At 50.6% G+C, this 16717-nt stretch overlaps 1 protein-coding gene across 4 annotated transcripts in view; it reads left to right on the top strand.

Annotated features, from left to right (window-relative positions):
• Nucleotides 1-14336, top strand: part of Dscaml1 (DS cell adhesion molecule like 1) — a 299015-nt gene extending 284679 nt beyond the window's left edge. For 2 of the 4 annotated variants that reach the window (XM_033764362.1, XM_033764363.1), the window contains 13 exons: nucleotides 1759-1912; nucleotides 3186-3303; nucleotides 3598-3764; nucleotides 4021-4119; nucleotides 4809-4997; nucleotides 5479-5766; nucleotides 7123-7278; nucleotides 8917-8947; nucleotides 9152-9270; nucleotides 9561-9713; nucleotides 10313-10507; nucleotides 11069-11380; nucleotides 13064-14336. In XM_033764362.1, coding sequence (XP_033620253.1) covers nucleotides 1759-1912; nucleotides 3186-3303; nucleotides 3598-3764; nucleotides 4021-4119; nucleotides 4809-4997; nucleotides 5479-5766; nucleotides 7123-7278; nucleotides 8917-8947; nucleotides 9152-9270; nucleotides 9561-9713; nucleotides 10313-10507; nucleotides 11069-11380; nucleotides 13064-13539 — 2457 coding nt within the window. In that variant the 3' untranslated portion in view covers nucleotides 13540-14336. The remainder of the gene's footprint in view (nucleotides 1-1758; nucleotides 1913-3185; nucleotides 3304-3597; nucleotides 3765-4020; nucleotides 4120-4808; nucleotides 4998-5478; nucleotides 5767-7122; nucleotides 7279-8916; nucleotides 8948-9151; nucleotides 9271-9560; nucleotides 9714-10312; nucleotides 10508-11068; nucleotides 11381-13063) is intronic. The other 2 variants (XM_010629475.3, XM_033764364.1) reach the window with 2 other exon arrangements.
• The last annotated feature ends 2381 nt before the right edge of the window (nucleotides 14337-16717 follow it).

The raw sequence follows: 16717 nt of genomic DNA, 5'->3' as shown, positions 1-16717 counted from the left end.
AAAAGAAGGCACCCAGGATAGGGTTAAGATGCTAGTATCTTCCAAGGGAAGCCAAACTTTCCTGCCCTGTGTAGGCACAGATGCACCCAGAGGCACACACTGACATACAACCCGGAACACTCAACTTTTTTGAAACATAGGCACACATACACACACATACAAAGTATCTCACTGAAAATGAGGCCAGAGAAGAACGTGTCCCCATTTACAAAGGACTTCTGTACTCTTTGCCTCATTATACCTCACAGTCACGACAGAGGTAGGCAGAACTGCATTGCTTCCTACTTTGCAGGAAACATCTGAGGGCCTGGGGGGCATGGGTGACACCATGTGTCATGTGCTTAGTAAGAAGGGCAAGCAAGAATTGCAACTGCCACGCCACCCCCAGGCCTCCTGCACAGATATGAACCGCAAGCCAGATATACTGCCCACAGAGTACAATGGCTGTAGCTTCCCAACTACCAGTGCCCAGGCTAGCTCTGCGCCTGTCCCCAGCAGGCCTAGATTCAAGGCTAGACCCCCATGAAGAAGGCAGGAGGAGGAGTCTACTAGAGAGCTTAGTGTGTATGGCGGAAGATGCCTACTCCTTCTCCCACATTCCCGTGCAGATGGCTTGGGCCCAGAATGATGTTTTCTCCTGTAAGTTGTTGGTTTCCCCAGCCTCCTGTGGACATGGAGAATGTCCCTCTCTGACCCCATACCTGTCTGGAAGTCTGTCCCTCCTCTCATGCATATCCCTGAGCATATGTGTGTGTGTGTGTGTGTGTGTGTGTGTGTGTGTATGTACATGCGCACATGCACAAGCAAGAACCCACAACTACAGAGATAACTAATCATTAGCTCCCTCTGGCCTCAAGGACCCCCATCTGCTCCTGGGGCTGCTGCCCCTCCTTGGACTTCCACCCTGATTTCAAAGGGGCTCTGGTGCTGTCCTCTTCTCCTTTCCCTGCGGCTGACCAAAAAATAAAATAAAATGAAAGTCAGCCCCATCCCGCCTGTACTGGGAAGAGGCTGACAGGAGGTCTGCAAACTAGCGCTTATCAAAAGCTCCTTCTCAAATTCATTTCAATATCTGAGCCTCTGGTTTCCAAGGCAACATAATCTTTTCATCAAAGCAACTGGTAAAACCACTGGGATCTGATATTGTTTTGTTGGCAACTTGTCAAAACTGTCATTTGGTTTAAAAAAATTTATAGATTTATGTAACCTACAAATATATATGGTGATCTATACCACTAATAATCATTAATAAAGTGCTGCCCAGTAAAGCTCTCACAGCACCTCTCCCACCTCTTCTTGCAGAAGGAAGGAGTATCATTAGATGGCAGGGCTGGGAGGTGACTCTGAACCAGAGACAGGCTGCGAGCCCCTGTCTACAGCTCTAATAAGGCAAAAGCAGTAATTTAGCTTCTTCTCAGAAACTCTTTCTTTTCTCACCATTTTTCCATGACTCTCTGTCCCGCATGCTCCTTTTTCCCATCTCACCCAAAATATTCACATTACCTGGCCTGGTACCACAGCAGCCAGAGCCAGCATCACTCAGAGAGATAAACTGAGGTTGTCCCAGCAATGCTGCCACAGCCTGTACAAATGCCAGACAGTGACGGTCCAAAACTTGGAAAAGACAAACTGAACACAATCCTGCCTCCTCTAGAAGCTGCCATCCCCTCCTCCAGCCCAGGGCATTGCAGAAGGGAACAGGTTAGAGGCCAAGAGCCTGGGCTTTGCTTCTTAGGCCCACTTTGCCCTACCCCACAGGCTCCTAGCGAGTATGAGACCAGTCCAGAGCAGCTGTTCTACCGGATCGCCCACCTGAACCGGGGGCAGCAGTACCTGCTGTGGGTGGCAGCCGTCACCTCTGCTGGCCGGGGCAACAGCAGCGAGAAAGTCACCATCGAGCCTGCCGGCAAGGGTGAGAAGCTTAAGGCTGGGGCAGATGGGCAGAAGCTCCCTTCCAGAACCCTATTTCTCCCCTCCACCTTGACCCAGCTGTAAGGAGCTGGCCATTCGCCTCTGTCCTGCCTTCTGCCTGCATCCACCAAGACTGAGCCTCTACTGCCCCCTGACTCCTGAAAAGCTACACAGCAGGCTGCAGCCAGCCTGACTGCCTGCTCGTGCACAGCCTGCCCCAAACCCTCCTCTTACGTTGAAAGAAGAGGAGGCACCATCACCACCCCTCAGTGCTGAGCCGATGTCCCAGTGCCCAGATCCTTGGGGATGGGGAAGCCGCAGCAGGGTGCACCACCGGCACCAAAGAGAGCACCCTGCTGTGTGGGATGCTGTGGGCAGAGGGTCTCCACCATGACCCACATGCCTAGCATGCTCTGGGTTGGCATAAGAACTTCCTAGTATGTGCTCCCCAAATCCTTAGCCTGGGCATGAGTATGGCATGCCCATACCCTGACTTTTGAAAGGAATGACATTTCTAAGGCCTCAACCTCTGACCCAAGGCTGGAGCCAAGCAATTGGCTTCTCCACTTGGCTCTGGGCCCTTCCTCTTGCCCTGTCTCCTCTCCCAGCTACTACCTAACAACGCCCCCCCCCACACACACACACACATGCACACATGCAGAACATGTAGACTCAGCTTCATCCCAGATGTCCCCCTCCCTGCGGGCCCCACATGCACAGCAGGGTCAGTGTGAGGTGGAGTCTTCCAGCCTTACCTGCCAAAGCGACCTTTCTGCTGTGTCCTTGCCTCCGAGGGCTCTGTCTCCATCTAGAAGGCCCAGCCAGAGTCCTGGGGAGTCATCTTCACCTCCCCCATCAGAACTAGTCCAGCTTGGTATAATGGTACATACTTGTAACCCCAGCACTTGGGAGGCTGAGGCAGGAGTATCCTCGTGAAGTCAGGGCCAGTCTGGGCTACACAGTGAGTTCAAGGCCAGCCTCAACTACATAGAGAGACTTTGTCTCAAAAAAAAAAAAAAACTAGTCTAACCTTGGGTCCTATCAGTCTTTGTCATGAGCTCTAATCTCCTTCCCTCTACCACACATCTCCTCCAGCCTGCACGCTGGCCCCATCTTGTCACCACCTGTTCTTCAGGGCTGCCTCCACCAATGCAGCCAGGGTTTTATCCAAAACCTCTCTTGACTCGAATTGTAAGTCTGAGGAGCCCTATGGAAGGGGGCCGGGGAGAGCTATACAGTAGATTGGAGTGGCCCTCCCGCTGTCTTTCCCATAGCCCCAGCAAAGATCATCTCATTCGGGGGCACTGTGACGACACCCTGGATGAAGGACGTCCGACTGCCTTGCAATTCGGTGGGAGATCCAGCACCCACTGTGAAGTGGACCAAGGACAGGTATGCCTCAGGCCACAGAGGAGAGTCTAAGGTGTCCTTTGTGCCGGCTGCCTGGCTCCCCTCCTGGCCCTGCTCTCACAGTGGGCTGGCCTGGGGGCTCCCCCTGCCAGGCCAGGATCTCCCTTCCCCGGGTGGCGGGAGGCAGTGTTGCCGAAGACTCCCAGGAAGAGCTGAGCACAACCCCAGGAATCCAGAGTCCCCCAGCATGCCTCTTCCCACTCCGAGTTTATTTGCCCCCACACCAGGGAGGGTCCCAGGACAAGGGGCCCCATCCTCCACTGCTCCTTTGCCCAGCAGCGAGGACTCTGCCATCCCCGTGTCTATGGATGGGCACCGGCTCATCCACACGAACGGCACCCTGCTGCTGCGCGCTGTGAAGGCGGAGGACTCTGGCTACTATACCTGCACAGCCACCAACACCGGTGGCTTCGACACCATCATCGTCAACCTTCTGGTGCAAGGTGAGACCCCAAGAGGAGGTGGCTCCATGGGCAGGGATAGAGAAAGAGTAGGAATTACATCATGTGAGAGAGGGTTAGTGAAGGCAGGAAACCAAACCCTAAAGTGGGGGGCAGACCTTGAAACAGATGAGGAATGGACAGGAGACAGGAAGACTGGGGAGAAGGAGCATGGAAGAACCAGGGATTTCCTGTCATGGGTCTCCGGGCCCCAGCACCAGGGTCTTCCCCCTGCTGAGGGCCATGACTTTCCTCACAGTTCCCCCGGATCAGCCCCGCCTCACTGTCTCCAAAACCTCCGCTTCGTCCATCACCCTGACCTGGATTCCTGGTGACAATGGGGGCAGCTCCATCCGAGGTGAGGAGGGGCCTGGATGAGGAGAGAGGAAGGAAAGGAATCTGGGGTCCTGGGGCAGAGGAGGGTCTTCATCCAGCACTATCGCTTTTCCCCATAACACCTGGGAAATGACTGGGGGTGAAGGGAAAATTCTGACACAAAGACACTACTCAAATACATGGAGGGTGCACTTGCCCCCTTACCCCCCGGGAGTTGGGCAGGCCTGAAGTTTTCCTCTCTGGGCCTCAGTTTCCCCATCTGTCAAAGTAGACAAACGCACTAGATCAATGCTTCTCAAACTTGAATGTGTGTATGAATCACCAAAGGTCTCGTAAATATGCAGCTTCTTGCTCAGCAGGTCTGAGGTGGCCCTGAGAATCTACACTTCTAACAAACTACCAGGTGATCAGCTACTAAGGGAGACTCCGATTCAGAACTAAGAGTTTATGCAAGCTCCCTCTTAGGCTGCACACCTATTGTTTTCTGCTAAATCCTAACATTAGAGCTAAGGAGAGAGCAGTGCACTCCCTCAGGGCTGGACCCAAGGTCCTCTAGATTTGCCTGTGATTTGCGTATGCCCTGCCAATGGTCAATGATCCCACCCTGCTGCTATCTGCAGTCCTGACCCCACCAAGCAAGCGCAGTGGGAAACCCAAGTTGGGCCCCCACTGCCCGGCCCTGTCCAGGCCTGAGCCAAGCTGGTCCTGCAGGTTTCGTGCTGCAGTACTCAGTGGATAACAGTGAGGAGTGGAAGGACGTGTTCATCAGCTCCGGCGAGCGCTCCTTCAAGCTGGACAGCCTCAAGTGTGGCACGTGGTACAAGGTGAAGCTGGCAGCCAAGAACAGTGTGGGCTCTGGGCGCATCAGCGAGATCATCGAGGCCAAGACCCACGGGCGGGGTGAGGCCAGGGTCAGGGTAGGGATGGAGGGAAGGGCTGGGGTGTGGGCCATGGGGGAGAGGCGTGGCTGGCAGGAGGTGCAGGGACTCAGACACATGGGGGGCTGACAGGGAGACACTCAGCCTCGCTCCCATCACTAGAGCATCCTGGTAACGGAATTATCACCAAGAAAACTGGTTCCACTTCCCTGCCAGGAGGGACAGAAGGGTGGCGCTCCTCTTCCTCCTTCCCCACTTCTCATCTTTCAGGGCTGAGGACTCCCTCTGTCATTCCTTTCATTCTCTCTTCTTCCTCTCCTCCTCCTCCTCCTCCTCCTCCTCCTCCTCTTCCGCTCCTTGGTACAAACCCATTCCACCTGTGCCAAGTGCTGACCCTTGGAGCCTCAGCAGTCCCCGCTGCCCCAGAGGAATCCTTCCCAGCCCGGATAAATGCTCCCTTCCTGCTCAGGCTCTCTAACCTCTCTTCTCCCTCCGGCCCCCAGAGCCCTCCTTCAGCAAAGACCAACACCTCTTCACCCACATCAACTCTACACATGCTCGGCTTAACCTGCAGGGCTGGAACAACGGGGGCTGCCCCATCACAGCCATTGTGCTGGAGTACCGGCCCAAAGGGACCTGGGCCTGGCAGGGCCTCCGGGCCAACAACTCGGCAGAGGTGTTTCTCACTGAACTGCGAGAGGCCACGTGGTACGAGCTGCGCATGAGGGCTTGCAACAGCGCCGGCTGCGGCAACGAGACCGCCCAGTTCGCCACCCTGGACTACGATGGCAGTGAGTTGGGATGGGCAGGAGGGCACAGGGTGGCAGACACACAGATAGACAAGTAGGAAAACAAGCAGGGATACAACCAGGGAGAGGGGCTGGCAGGCAGAGAGCAGCAGTCTGACAGCAGACAGGTAAGTGGACAGATGCCCAGGCGGCCAGTACAGACAGCCAGTCAAAGGTCAGTAACCCTAAAGATGAGGCATCTTCAGAGGTGCAGTCCTTGCTTGCCATTGCTTCAAAGAGATGGTGAGGGAGAGGAGGTAGGGACAGAGCTGATGCCCTGGCCTCTGAGAACTCTGCTAACAATGTATATTCATTCACCAGGATGGGACAGCCTATGCTGCAAGAACAAACACGAGCTTTTTGTTGATTTTCTTAAAATCGTCCGAGGCTGGCTAGCTGCCACATTTTAGCCACACCATCTTGAACATGGAGCCTTCAAGATCCCTCCAAAAGAGAGAAAAGGCACACTGCTTCATACTTCCTTACCCAAGGGTTGGCACTCATCACTTCTTTTCACGCTCTAGTGAAACTGTGTTCAAATTAGTCACGTGCTCCAATCCAAATGCAAGAAGTCAGAAATGTAGACAAGCACATGGATTAATATTTGAGGAACACCTAACTGATATCTACCATGTAGGGATACCTCACACACATACAGGTCCATTAAAGCAACATAGATGGCTGAATTCTTAGGGCCCCACTGTCACAAGGTAAACAAGTCTGCATATGTGTTAAGGAAACAGAATTAAAGCAGTGTTGAGAAATGGGCCCAATAATGAAGGTTTCATGAAGCAGATAACTCTTAAGCAGAGCTGAGAAAATATGCAAGGATCGGCAGCAGAGCTTATCATTTCCTCCCCATGGGCACCCAAAGTTAGCAGACTTGCCCAGAAGAGGAGGAAGCAGGAAGAGAATGCAGGAATAGTTTTAGTCCCCATCTGAGGAAGAGAATAAAGTTCCACTGCCCTGGCTGCCCCCTACTGCTCTTCTCCCCTTGTTACCCCCAGTCCCATTCCTAGCTGGATGTGGGAATTTAAGCCCATCAATTCACCCTCTCCAATTAATAATGAAACCCAACAGGCAGGAAACTTGACTTTGAGAGATTTCAACTTTAAAATAGTACCGGGAAAAGATTAAAATAGTACAGTATAACAACTACACAACTAAACTGTCCATGGTCGTTCTAATGGAACAAGAATTTGGGGGAGCAGAGGGGAGGGTCAGGGCTGTCTGTGCCATGAGGTGGAGCTCGGAGACCGGAGTCAGCAAGAAAAGTCACAGGGGTTCCCCATCCATGGGACTCCTTACATAGACTTGGCTCATTAGGGGCACCTGACTCCCTTCTTTGCTCCCATTCAGGCACCATCCCACCTATCAAGTCTGCTCAAGGGGAAGGGGATGACGTGAAGAAGCTGTTCACAATTGGCTGCCCAGTCATCCTGGCCACGCTAGGGGTGGCACTGCTCTTCATTGTACGCAAGAAGAGGAAGGAGAAGAGGCTGAAGCGGCTCCGAGGTGGGGGCGTTTCCCCTGGGCTTTGCAGGAAAGGGTACTGACTCTCAGCCACTCAGGCCACTCGTCAGTGGCTCATGCACCATCCAGGCAAGAGAGTGCCAGAGTCCTTCTAAAGGAAGAACTGCCACTCAAATCTCCTGAAGCCTGCTTAGTTGTTTTCTTCTCTGTGCCTCCAAGTCTCTGTGCCTGCACCAAACAGGGCTGACATTGGCAAATTACACATCTCTAGGACCTGCTTGGTTCTGAATGGGCAGGTTCTATGCCACATCAACTGTTAAGTGCTTTGAATATCATTCTCTTTTCCAACATGTAATACTACAGTCTGCCATAAGTGGACCTAATTTTCCCAGCACCTAATGCAGTATCTGACACCTACTAGTTGCTTCAGAAATGTTTGTTCACTCATTTGGAAAACATTTACTGAGTCTGGTGCCAGACATTAAAGATATAAAGAAGAATGAAGAAGGGACAGGTCATGCCTTTAGAGTTCACAGTCTAATGTGAGAAGCCAGGGAAATAGTAGCACAGAGTAAAAATTATTAATTCTCCCTAAGGTGAGTGGTCAGATGACTAAATAGATAAGTCATTAGATGCTTGTACCGATGGATGGATGGATGGATGATGGATGATGGATAAAAGCCTGGAGTATAGATGGCTAGGTGGTTGGATGCATAGATAGATATTTTGATGGGTAATATGTATAGATGGAAAAAGAGTGTTGGAATAGTGGGATAATTGGATGAATTTTGGAGTAATGGGTGGTTAGATGATGATACAGGTGGTTGGATGGAAGACTTGACATATAAATAGAAGGATAGTTAGATGGGTGTTGAATGCATGGTTGGAGGGACAGGTAGACAGATAGTTGGATGGGTGATTAAATAGTTGGATGGCTGAATGATTTAATGGGTAGATGATGGATGAATGTTTGGTTTGGTGGGTAGACGAATGGGTGGATGGTTGGGTGTATGGCTGGATAGATGGAAGGTTAGGTGGTTGGATGGTTGGATGGTTGTATGCATGCATACAGTTATCAAGATTTACTCTGACAAATCATTAGCAGATATCAGGGTTCTAGTTGATTAAGTAAGCTCCTTAATTCTTCCAGTATCACAATCTGAGAATCCTAATCATATTCCAGGCCCCTCTGAGACTTCCAAATCTGTTCATGCACTTTTAAGAATCAGAATCCGTACACTACAAGAAGGGATGAAGCCTCTCGCTTGATATGAGAGTTTAGTCATCTAAACTCATTCCCCACTTTTTCCTCTCCCCAAAAAATAACTGAGCATAGATCCTTCAATGATGCGTATTTCCAGCCTGTTATGGTGTCCTGTTTAATTAAAGTCAGTTCACAAAGTGATGGAGTACTTATTCCACCCCCATCCTTTGAGACAGGCCTCTTTTATTAGATGAAAATCTGAGGAAAGAAAAGTGGACTTGAGCCCAACCCTGAACTGGGAAGAGTGAAACTTCACCATGATTTGGGCTGTTTTGAAGGTCCTTACACTTCTCCCTCTGCTTCTTAAGAGACCATTCCCATTTTAGAGAATTCTCCCACTTCTTTCCTGCATCTTCCAATTGTCATCCCACTCAAACTCCATTCTTATCCAGCCCTCTCTCTTTACTGTTTTGCAGATGCAAAGAGTTTGGCAGAAATGTTAATAAGGTGAGTATTACATAGCTGTTTCTTCTCTCATCCCTCACCCTTCTCCCCTGCACGGGAGCCAGGAGCCTCCCTCTGTGTACCTCTCCTGTTCTACTTCCAGAAAAGGAGTCTTGGAATAGGCTTCTAAGATCCCATTGTCCTGCAAGGCCCTCTCCCCTAATCCTTTATGGCTGCTGAATCACCCATCTCCTCTCCTTCCAATAGCAAGAACAACCGAAGCTTTGACACCCCTGTCAAAGGGCCCCCTCAGGGCCCCCGGCTACACATTGACATCCCCAGGGTCCAGCTGCTCATCGAGGACAAGGAAGGCATCAAGCAGATTGGTGAGTGACAAGTGTACACGCTCTCTGTCCCAGTCTAGGCGCACCTCCCCAGGCCACAGCCCACAGAGGGCATCCACCAGCTCACCCAGTGCCTCGGGTCTAGTAGTAGCCCCACCACAACTCAGCATCCCTGGCACCACTGCAGCTTCTCTCAGGGGCTCTTTCCTCTCCATCCAATGGGGAGAATCACTGGCCTTTTGGGTACTCAGCACTGGATAAAGGCAAAGAGAAATTTAGGGAGTAAAGAGACATTTGGTGAGAATGCCTCATAATTTCCCGTCTTCCTCTAGGAGACGACAAGGCCACCATCCCTGTGACGGATGCTGAGTTCAGCCAAGCTGTGAACCCACAGAGCTTCTGTACTGGTGTCTCTCTGCATCATCCCGCCCTCATCCAGAGCACGGGACCCCTCATTGATATGTCTGACATCCGGCCGGGAACCAGTATGCACTATCCCCAGGGAGACAGCCCTTTCCTCGCAAGAGGGGTGTGGGGCACACCACGGGGCAGAGGTGACAAAAGGAAAAGAAAAGGGTGAAGAGGGGGCAGAATAGAATGGAGCATAGGAACGGCACAAAGATTAAGAGTCTGATTACAGATTGGGCATATCACCAACTTTATCACTCTGTGCCTCAGTTTCCACGCCTAGAAATTTTGAGCAAGGTCTGCATATCCTTGGTCTTTGGGGGCCTTCTGTCTAGAACACTGTGACTCTAGACACAAGGACAGAATACATCGAAGGACCTTAGGGCAGTAGTGGTGAACCTACAGCACATGTGCCACAGCGGGACATTTGTTATCGTTGAAAGGAGTGGATGGAGGCAGGAGGAAAAGATGGGCTGGGTAGGGAGGACAAGGACCCTGTCCACAGCCTCGGGTCTGGCCTCTGTTGCCCTCTTCCTCTGGGGACCTGGGGTCAGGAGTGGCAGCATGTTCACATTTCCCGGGGTGCTTCTGCCCCACCCTCACTCCTCTCTACCTTTTACACTAAGTGCCAGCTGTCCAGGCCCAAGCGCCTTGTCTCTTGCTTCCCTCCATGCAGATCCAGTGTCCAGGAAGAATGTGAAGTCAGCCCATAGCACCCGGAACCGGTACTCAAGCCAATGGACCTTGACAAAGTGTCAGGCTTCCACACCTGCCCGCACCCTCACCTCCGACTGGCGCACCGTGGGCTCCCAGCATGGTGTCACCGTCACCGAGAGTGACAGCTACAGTGCCAGCCTGTCCCAAGACACAGGTGTGCCTAGGGCCCCACCTGCAGCCTGCCCACCCTCCTCCAGTTCCCTGGTATTCATCTCTTCCATTTTTCCCAACTGCTTCCTCCCAACTAGTAAAGTCCAAGTCGTTTTCATTTCCAGTGGTCCATAACACATGGTGTGGCTGAGACAAAAATAATTGCCCTCACTGAGCTCTACTTGGTCAAAGATGTTAAAAGCTCTACCCAAAAATTGTCAGAGAAAATGGTGCACAGGATATTTGTTGGAGAAAACACTGAGTATTCTAGGGAGTAACTGTTTATTGTCAAGAATGAAAAATGAGCCAGGAATGCATGCCTGTAATTCCAGCGCTTGGGAGGCTGAGGGAGAAGGATCACCACCAATTTGAAGCAAGCCGAGGCTAGTGAGCTCAAGGCCAGCCTGAACCACATAGCGAGACCCTATCTCAAAAAAAAAAAAAAAAAAAAAAAAAAGAAAAATGTTCTGCCCTTCATTAGCCAATGAGCCCACTTAGGCCACCACTGCCACCCTCACAGAAGAGCAGGATCTCTCCCCTTAACCCCTCACCTTCCCTTCCCCAGACAAAGGACGGAACAGTATGGTGTCCACCGAGAGTGCCTCTTCCACCTACGAGGAGCTGGCCCGGGCCTATGAGCATGCCAAGCTGGAGGAACAGCTGCAGCACGCCAAGTTTGAGATCACCGAGTGCTTTATCTCAGACAGTTCCTCTGACCAGATGACCACAGGCACCAACGAGAACGCCGACAGCATGACGTCCATGAGCACACCCTCAGAGCCTGGCATCTGCCGCTTTACCGCCTCCCCACCCAAGCCCCAAGATGCTGACCGGGGCAAAAACGTGGCTGTGCCCATCCCTCACCGGGCCAATAAGAGTGAGTGTCCAGACTACCTCTCTTTCTCTGTCCCCGGGAGCCTCAGCTAGATCTTGTCCTACCAGCACCTTGATCCCACCAGCCCAGCTTGGCTCCTTGTTGGTTCGGGGTTATACCACGAGCAAGGACTTGGGAGCACATCATCCTGGCTCAACTTCTTAATATCTCTCTGGCCTTGGGCAAGTCATTTCATTTCTCTGGCCTTAATTTTCTCTTAATTTATAAAATGCAAAGGATACTGTCTACTTCGCATTGTCACGTTAAGCCTTAGAAATTAGATTCCCAACTGTTGCTTGGAGATGTCTTGGTCATTTTTCTCCTTGCTAGGACAAAACACCTGACACCTACAACTTAAAGGAGGAGAGGTTTTTTTGACTCATGTTTCACTCCATAGTCGGCTGGCTCCAAGACAGGAGAGCATGACAGAGGGGCATGGTGAAGCAGAGCTGCTCACAGCGTGACAGACAGGAAGCAGAGAGAGAAGGGAGGAGCCAGGGAGAGAGATACACCCTTCCAGGACACGTGCCCAGTAACCAGATGCCACCTCTTAACCAATCAGCTATAAGCCCCATAATCCAATCGCCTTCTAAAAGCCCCACCTATCAGTACATGAGGCTTCTGGGGACATCTACATATTAACCTTAACAGAGGGTCTCATTAAGCAGTGGTCATTTCCTTAATCTTTCCACAAGATAAAGATCCCCTTATGGGGTCAGCTACCCAGTGGTCTCTGGTCAGTGCTGGTTGAATTTAACTCAAACACAAAGGAGCAAGCCTAGTAGCTCAGCACACAGTAGTCATAACTCATGGTGTGGTGTCTGGCCTGGGACCAGGACAGCCATCAGCACACACGGCATTGGAGTGTGCAGTGCACATTCTGGTCCGCCTGGCACTGGCCATACTGAGGCAGGGCAGGAGGGCTCTGGGTCATTTGGAGAAGAGCTAGAGTAAATCAGAATACAAGGACTCGGGTGACTCATGGCCTCCACCGTTTGGATATGCAAATTTGGGCAGATGATTTAGTCTCCCTGAACCTCACTTGTACAGTAGAGGCAGGCATGACCCAATCTGGGCAGTTGTGTGGATTAAATGAGATAAGGTAAGGTAAGGACAGGGCCAGACATGGCCAAGTAATAGAGGCACTTCTGCAGCCCAGGAGCTCACAGAGCAAAGGGAGTGGGTGTGGAGGCCTCAAAAGCATGGCATGTGGAGATAGCTCCAGAAAGGAGAAACATCCCACCAGGAGAAGAGGGATAGGGTGGGGACATGTAGCTGACTGGGCATCTGAAGACTGCCCTGGGAAAGGGGAGGTCATGCTGGTGAGCCCTTGGGAGCACAGTCAGGCCCGCTAGGGCAAGTGACAAGGAGTGATGGTCCTTTCCTCTGCAGGGTAAGGAAAAGGTGTTAGGGATTCCTTGTCTTTAGCAGTGGTGAACTCTCCACCACCAGAAGGTGAACACCAATATCAATTTATTGAGCCACTACTACATGTGCAGGCCACGGTTTCAAAGCACTGTACATACTTCATCTCCTTTAAAAATAATGTAGAGAAACAAGACCATCCCCATTTCACAGAGAAGGAAAGTAAGGCTCAGAGAGGTCAGGTACCTGGTTGGGGGTGGGTGTGAATGAGCAGATTCCCTAGGCCTCTGTCCCTAACACCCTCTGCCTCTGCAATTCCAGGTGACTACTGCAATCTTCCCTTGTACCCCAAGTCAGAGGCCTTCTTCCGGAAAGCAGATGGGCGTGAGCCCTGCCCTGTGGTCCCACCCCGAGAGGCCTCCATCCGGAACCTGGCTCGAACCTACCACCCCCAGGCTCGACACCTGACCCTGGACCCTGCCAGCAAGCCCTTGGGCCTCCCACACCCAGGGCCCACCACTGCCACCGCCACAGCCACCTTACCTCAGAGGACTCTGGCCATGCCAGCTCCCCCAGCTGGCACAGCCCCCCCAGCACCCGGCCCTACCCCTGCTGAGCCCCCTGCTCCCCCCAGCACTGCCCCTCCAGCCCCCAGCACTGAGCCTCCTAGGGCGGGGGGCCCACACACCAAAATGGGGGGCTCCAGGGACTCACTCCTTGAGATGAGCACATCAGGGGTAGGGCGGTCTCAGAAGCAGGGGCCCGGGGCCTACTCCAAATCCTACACCCTGGTGTAGGGCACCTTGAGAAGAGCAGCCCCATGCTTGGACTTCTGCACCGTCAGGCCTCACACACCAGCTCGGCCGTTTCCTGCATTATTTATATTAAACCGACAGACAAAAACCAACCAACAACAACAACAATGACAACAAAAACCCCAAGTCATGAACACTTGTACATAGAACTCTTTTGTACAAATGAAACTATTTTCTTCTTCTCCATGAAGCCAGGGCACAAAGAACTTGACCATACAAGTCGAATCCCCCACCCCACAAAATACGTGTGCAGAGATATATACATATATAGAGAGAACACACCGAAAATCTATATATCAATATATTTCTCACACTTTCTTTCAAGACAGAGGCACAAAGACAGCAATTGTTCCCCTCCTACTCACCCCCAAATCTAGGTGGTTTTGACAAAGACCAAAATCCCAACTCAGAGACACTGCATGCGATTTTACTGTTCCAAGAAAACCAGGAGTTGCTTCAATTTGCAGATGCTTATGTGTTAATACCTTTTTCTATGAAAAAAGACCCAGCGCCGTGTGCAATAAAGGTTATGTTTCTACGTGGTGGCTTTTTTCCCATCTGGCAAGTGTCAGTGGGGAGGGCAGAGAGACTTTTGTACCAGGCCTGGGCTTTGGCTCAGCACTTGAAGCTTTGTAAAAGGCTTTCAGTTAGCTAAGGTTCATCCACTGAGCACCCTAAGGGGGACCAGCTCTGCAGCATTCAGCCAGCATAAACCCCTCTGAGCCAGTTGCTTTATCTGTAAATCGAAAGAAGCTGTAGCTCATGAAGTGAGGCCACCTTGGTCAGAGCACTGAGGACCCCTAGGGGAGGGGAGTCTCCTGGGCTCTCTCATCCAGGACAGCACAGAGCAGCCAGGAGACATGTCTATGTAAAAACACTAGTGAACAGTTCTGTGCCTACAAATTAGGGATGGGAGGGAGAGATTTTATGTCCTGTGGGGATCAGGCCAGGGGCAAGGCTCTGGGCTGTTAGGGCAAGGCAAGGCCAGAGGAAGAAGGAAAGAGGAGGTCAGAGGAGTGGAAAGGGTTCACCCAAAAGAATCCAGCAGGAAGGTGGACCAGGTATCTTGCCAGTTTGGAGGAGTCCACAACCAGAGTGCCAGGTGGAAAGAAAGGCATCCACATGAAGAAGCAGGCAGGGCTGAAGGTGTGTGGCAGGTGATAGGGCAGAGGGCATCACAGGATGGCCTGGGAGTTGGGCCTCCATGGACACAAAGGTTTGGAAAGACAGAGGAGGGGTAATGACCTTCAACATGAGACTAGCAAAGACCCACAGGCCTGGTTTAGGGGTCCCCCCACCACCTCAGCCAAGCCTTTGGTACAAAGGGGGTTCCTCAATTGAGCACCCCAAATTGAGCCTGAGTTATGGATCAGGAATCTATAAGGATGGTGAGTGTGGGACCTGTTCTCCCCTCCAGGTAACAAAAGAACAAGGAAGGAGACACCAGACAGGAACAGGAGGGAGGAATCTGTGCAGTATGCAGGCAGGTGACGCTTGCCAGCATGGTCCACAGTAATGCACAAACTTTAATAGAAGCACCTTCTAAACAACAGTCTAATCCACAAACATTGTTTGAGCACCTAGCATATGCAGGATTCTGCCCATGAATAAATGCATTACCAGGTAAGAGAGGTGGGCACTGTGAGGGCAGAGGGACAGAGATTTTGAACTCCATGCTGACTCCTAGGCTCATTAGAAAATACCCACCTCAGCTTCTACACCCAGAATCCACCTGGAGGACCAGCACTGCATTCTGAGAACCAAGGCCCCGTGTTCCAGGTGCGAGCCCTGCTTCCACCCCTTCTGTGAGTGGACAGGGTGCCTCCCAGTGCTGCAAGTGCCGTCTGTAGGTCACCTCTGAAACCGCAAGCACAATGATCAAATTTGGGAATTCTACTTAGAATTTGAGTGATCCCTCAGCCACACCCCTGCATGGTGGACACTGGGGAAACAAGTAGGAATCAGAGTCAACTGCAGTTATCACAAGGGAGTGAATAATTCCTTAGAAGCCAGATGAGGAAGAAGACAGAGCCACCCACCTAAAGGTTGCAAAGGAAGCACCATCACGAAAATACACTGTGGAGCCCTATCCGCTGCATCAAATGCTGAGCAGAGCCCATTCCTTATGTTGCCTCTTCTAACTTCAGTATAGATTTGGGAAAAGTGCTTCATGATTTCCTGATTTCCTGATTTCCTGGGGCTTTCAGGAGTCACTAACTTATCCAAAGTTAGAGGAGCAAGGAGAGATAGAGATGAAACCTAAACTCATGAATGACTCATTCCTTGACTACCATATTACTCAGGTGTACCAGGTAAGAAACAAAAGGGATACAAATAGAAAAAGAGAAAGTCAAAGTATCTCCATCTTATATGATTCTATACCTAGAAAACCCTAAAGAGTCCACCAAAATTCTCTCAATTGATAAACTAATTCAGCAAAATATCAGGATAAAAAAAAACAAGATGCAAAAATCGGCAGCTTTCCTATACATTAGTAGTGAACTTTCTCAGAAAAAAAATCAGGAAAACAATCCCATTCACAATAGTCTCAGAAAATAAAATACCTAGAAATAAATCTAACCAAGCAAGTGAATGAACTCTACAATTAAAATTATGAAACGCTAAAAAAGAAATTGGAGAAGTCCCTAGATGATGGGATGACATCCCTTGATCATGGATTGAGAGAATTAATACTTTTTAAATGCCACACTACTGAAAGTGATCTGCAAATTCAATGCAACTTCCATCAAAATACCAATGACATTCTTTGCAGAAGTAGAAAAAACAATCCTAAAAGTCATATGGAAGCACAAAAGATCCCAAATAACAAAGCGATCCTAAGCAAAAAGAACAATGCTGGAGACATCACAACATCTGATTTCAAAATATACTATAGAACTATTGTAACAAAAATGGCATGGTGTTGACATAAAAATACACAGAGACCAACAGAATAGAACAGAGGCCGCAGGGATGAATCCATGCATCACAGCTCTCTGAAAAAAGTGCTAAAAACACACAATGGAGAAAAGACAGTCTCCTCAACAAAAGGTCCTGGGAAACCAAGACAGCCATCTGTAGAAGATTGAAATTAGATCACTATCTCGCCTGTTTAAAAATCAACTCAAAAGGAATTAAAAAACTTAATGTAGAGCAGAAA

This window comes from Fukomys damarensis, unplaced genomic scaffold (assembly GCF_012274545.1).
Source record: "Fukomys damarensis isolate Sample0158 unplaced genomic scaffold, DMR_v1.0_HiC HiC_scaffold_16, whole genome shotgun sequence".
NCBI lineage: Eukaryota > Metazoa > Chordata > Mammalia > Rodentia > Bathyergidae > Fukomys > Fukomys damarensis.
Note: the sequence above shows the minus strand (reverse complement) of the source record. Positions and strands in the feature narration are given on the sequence as shown.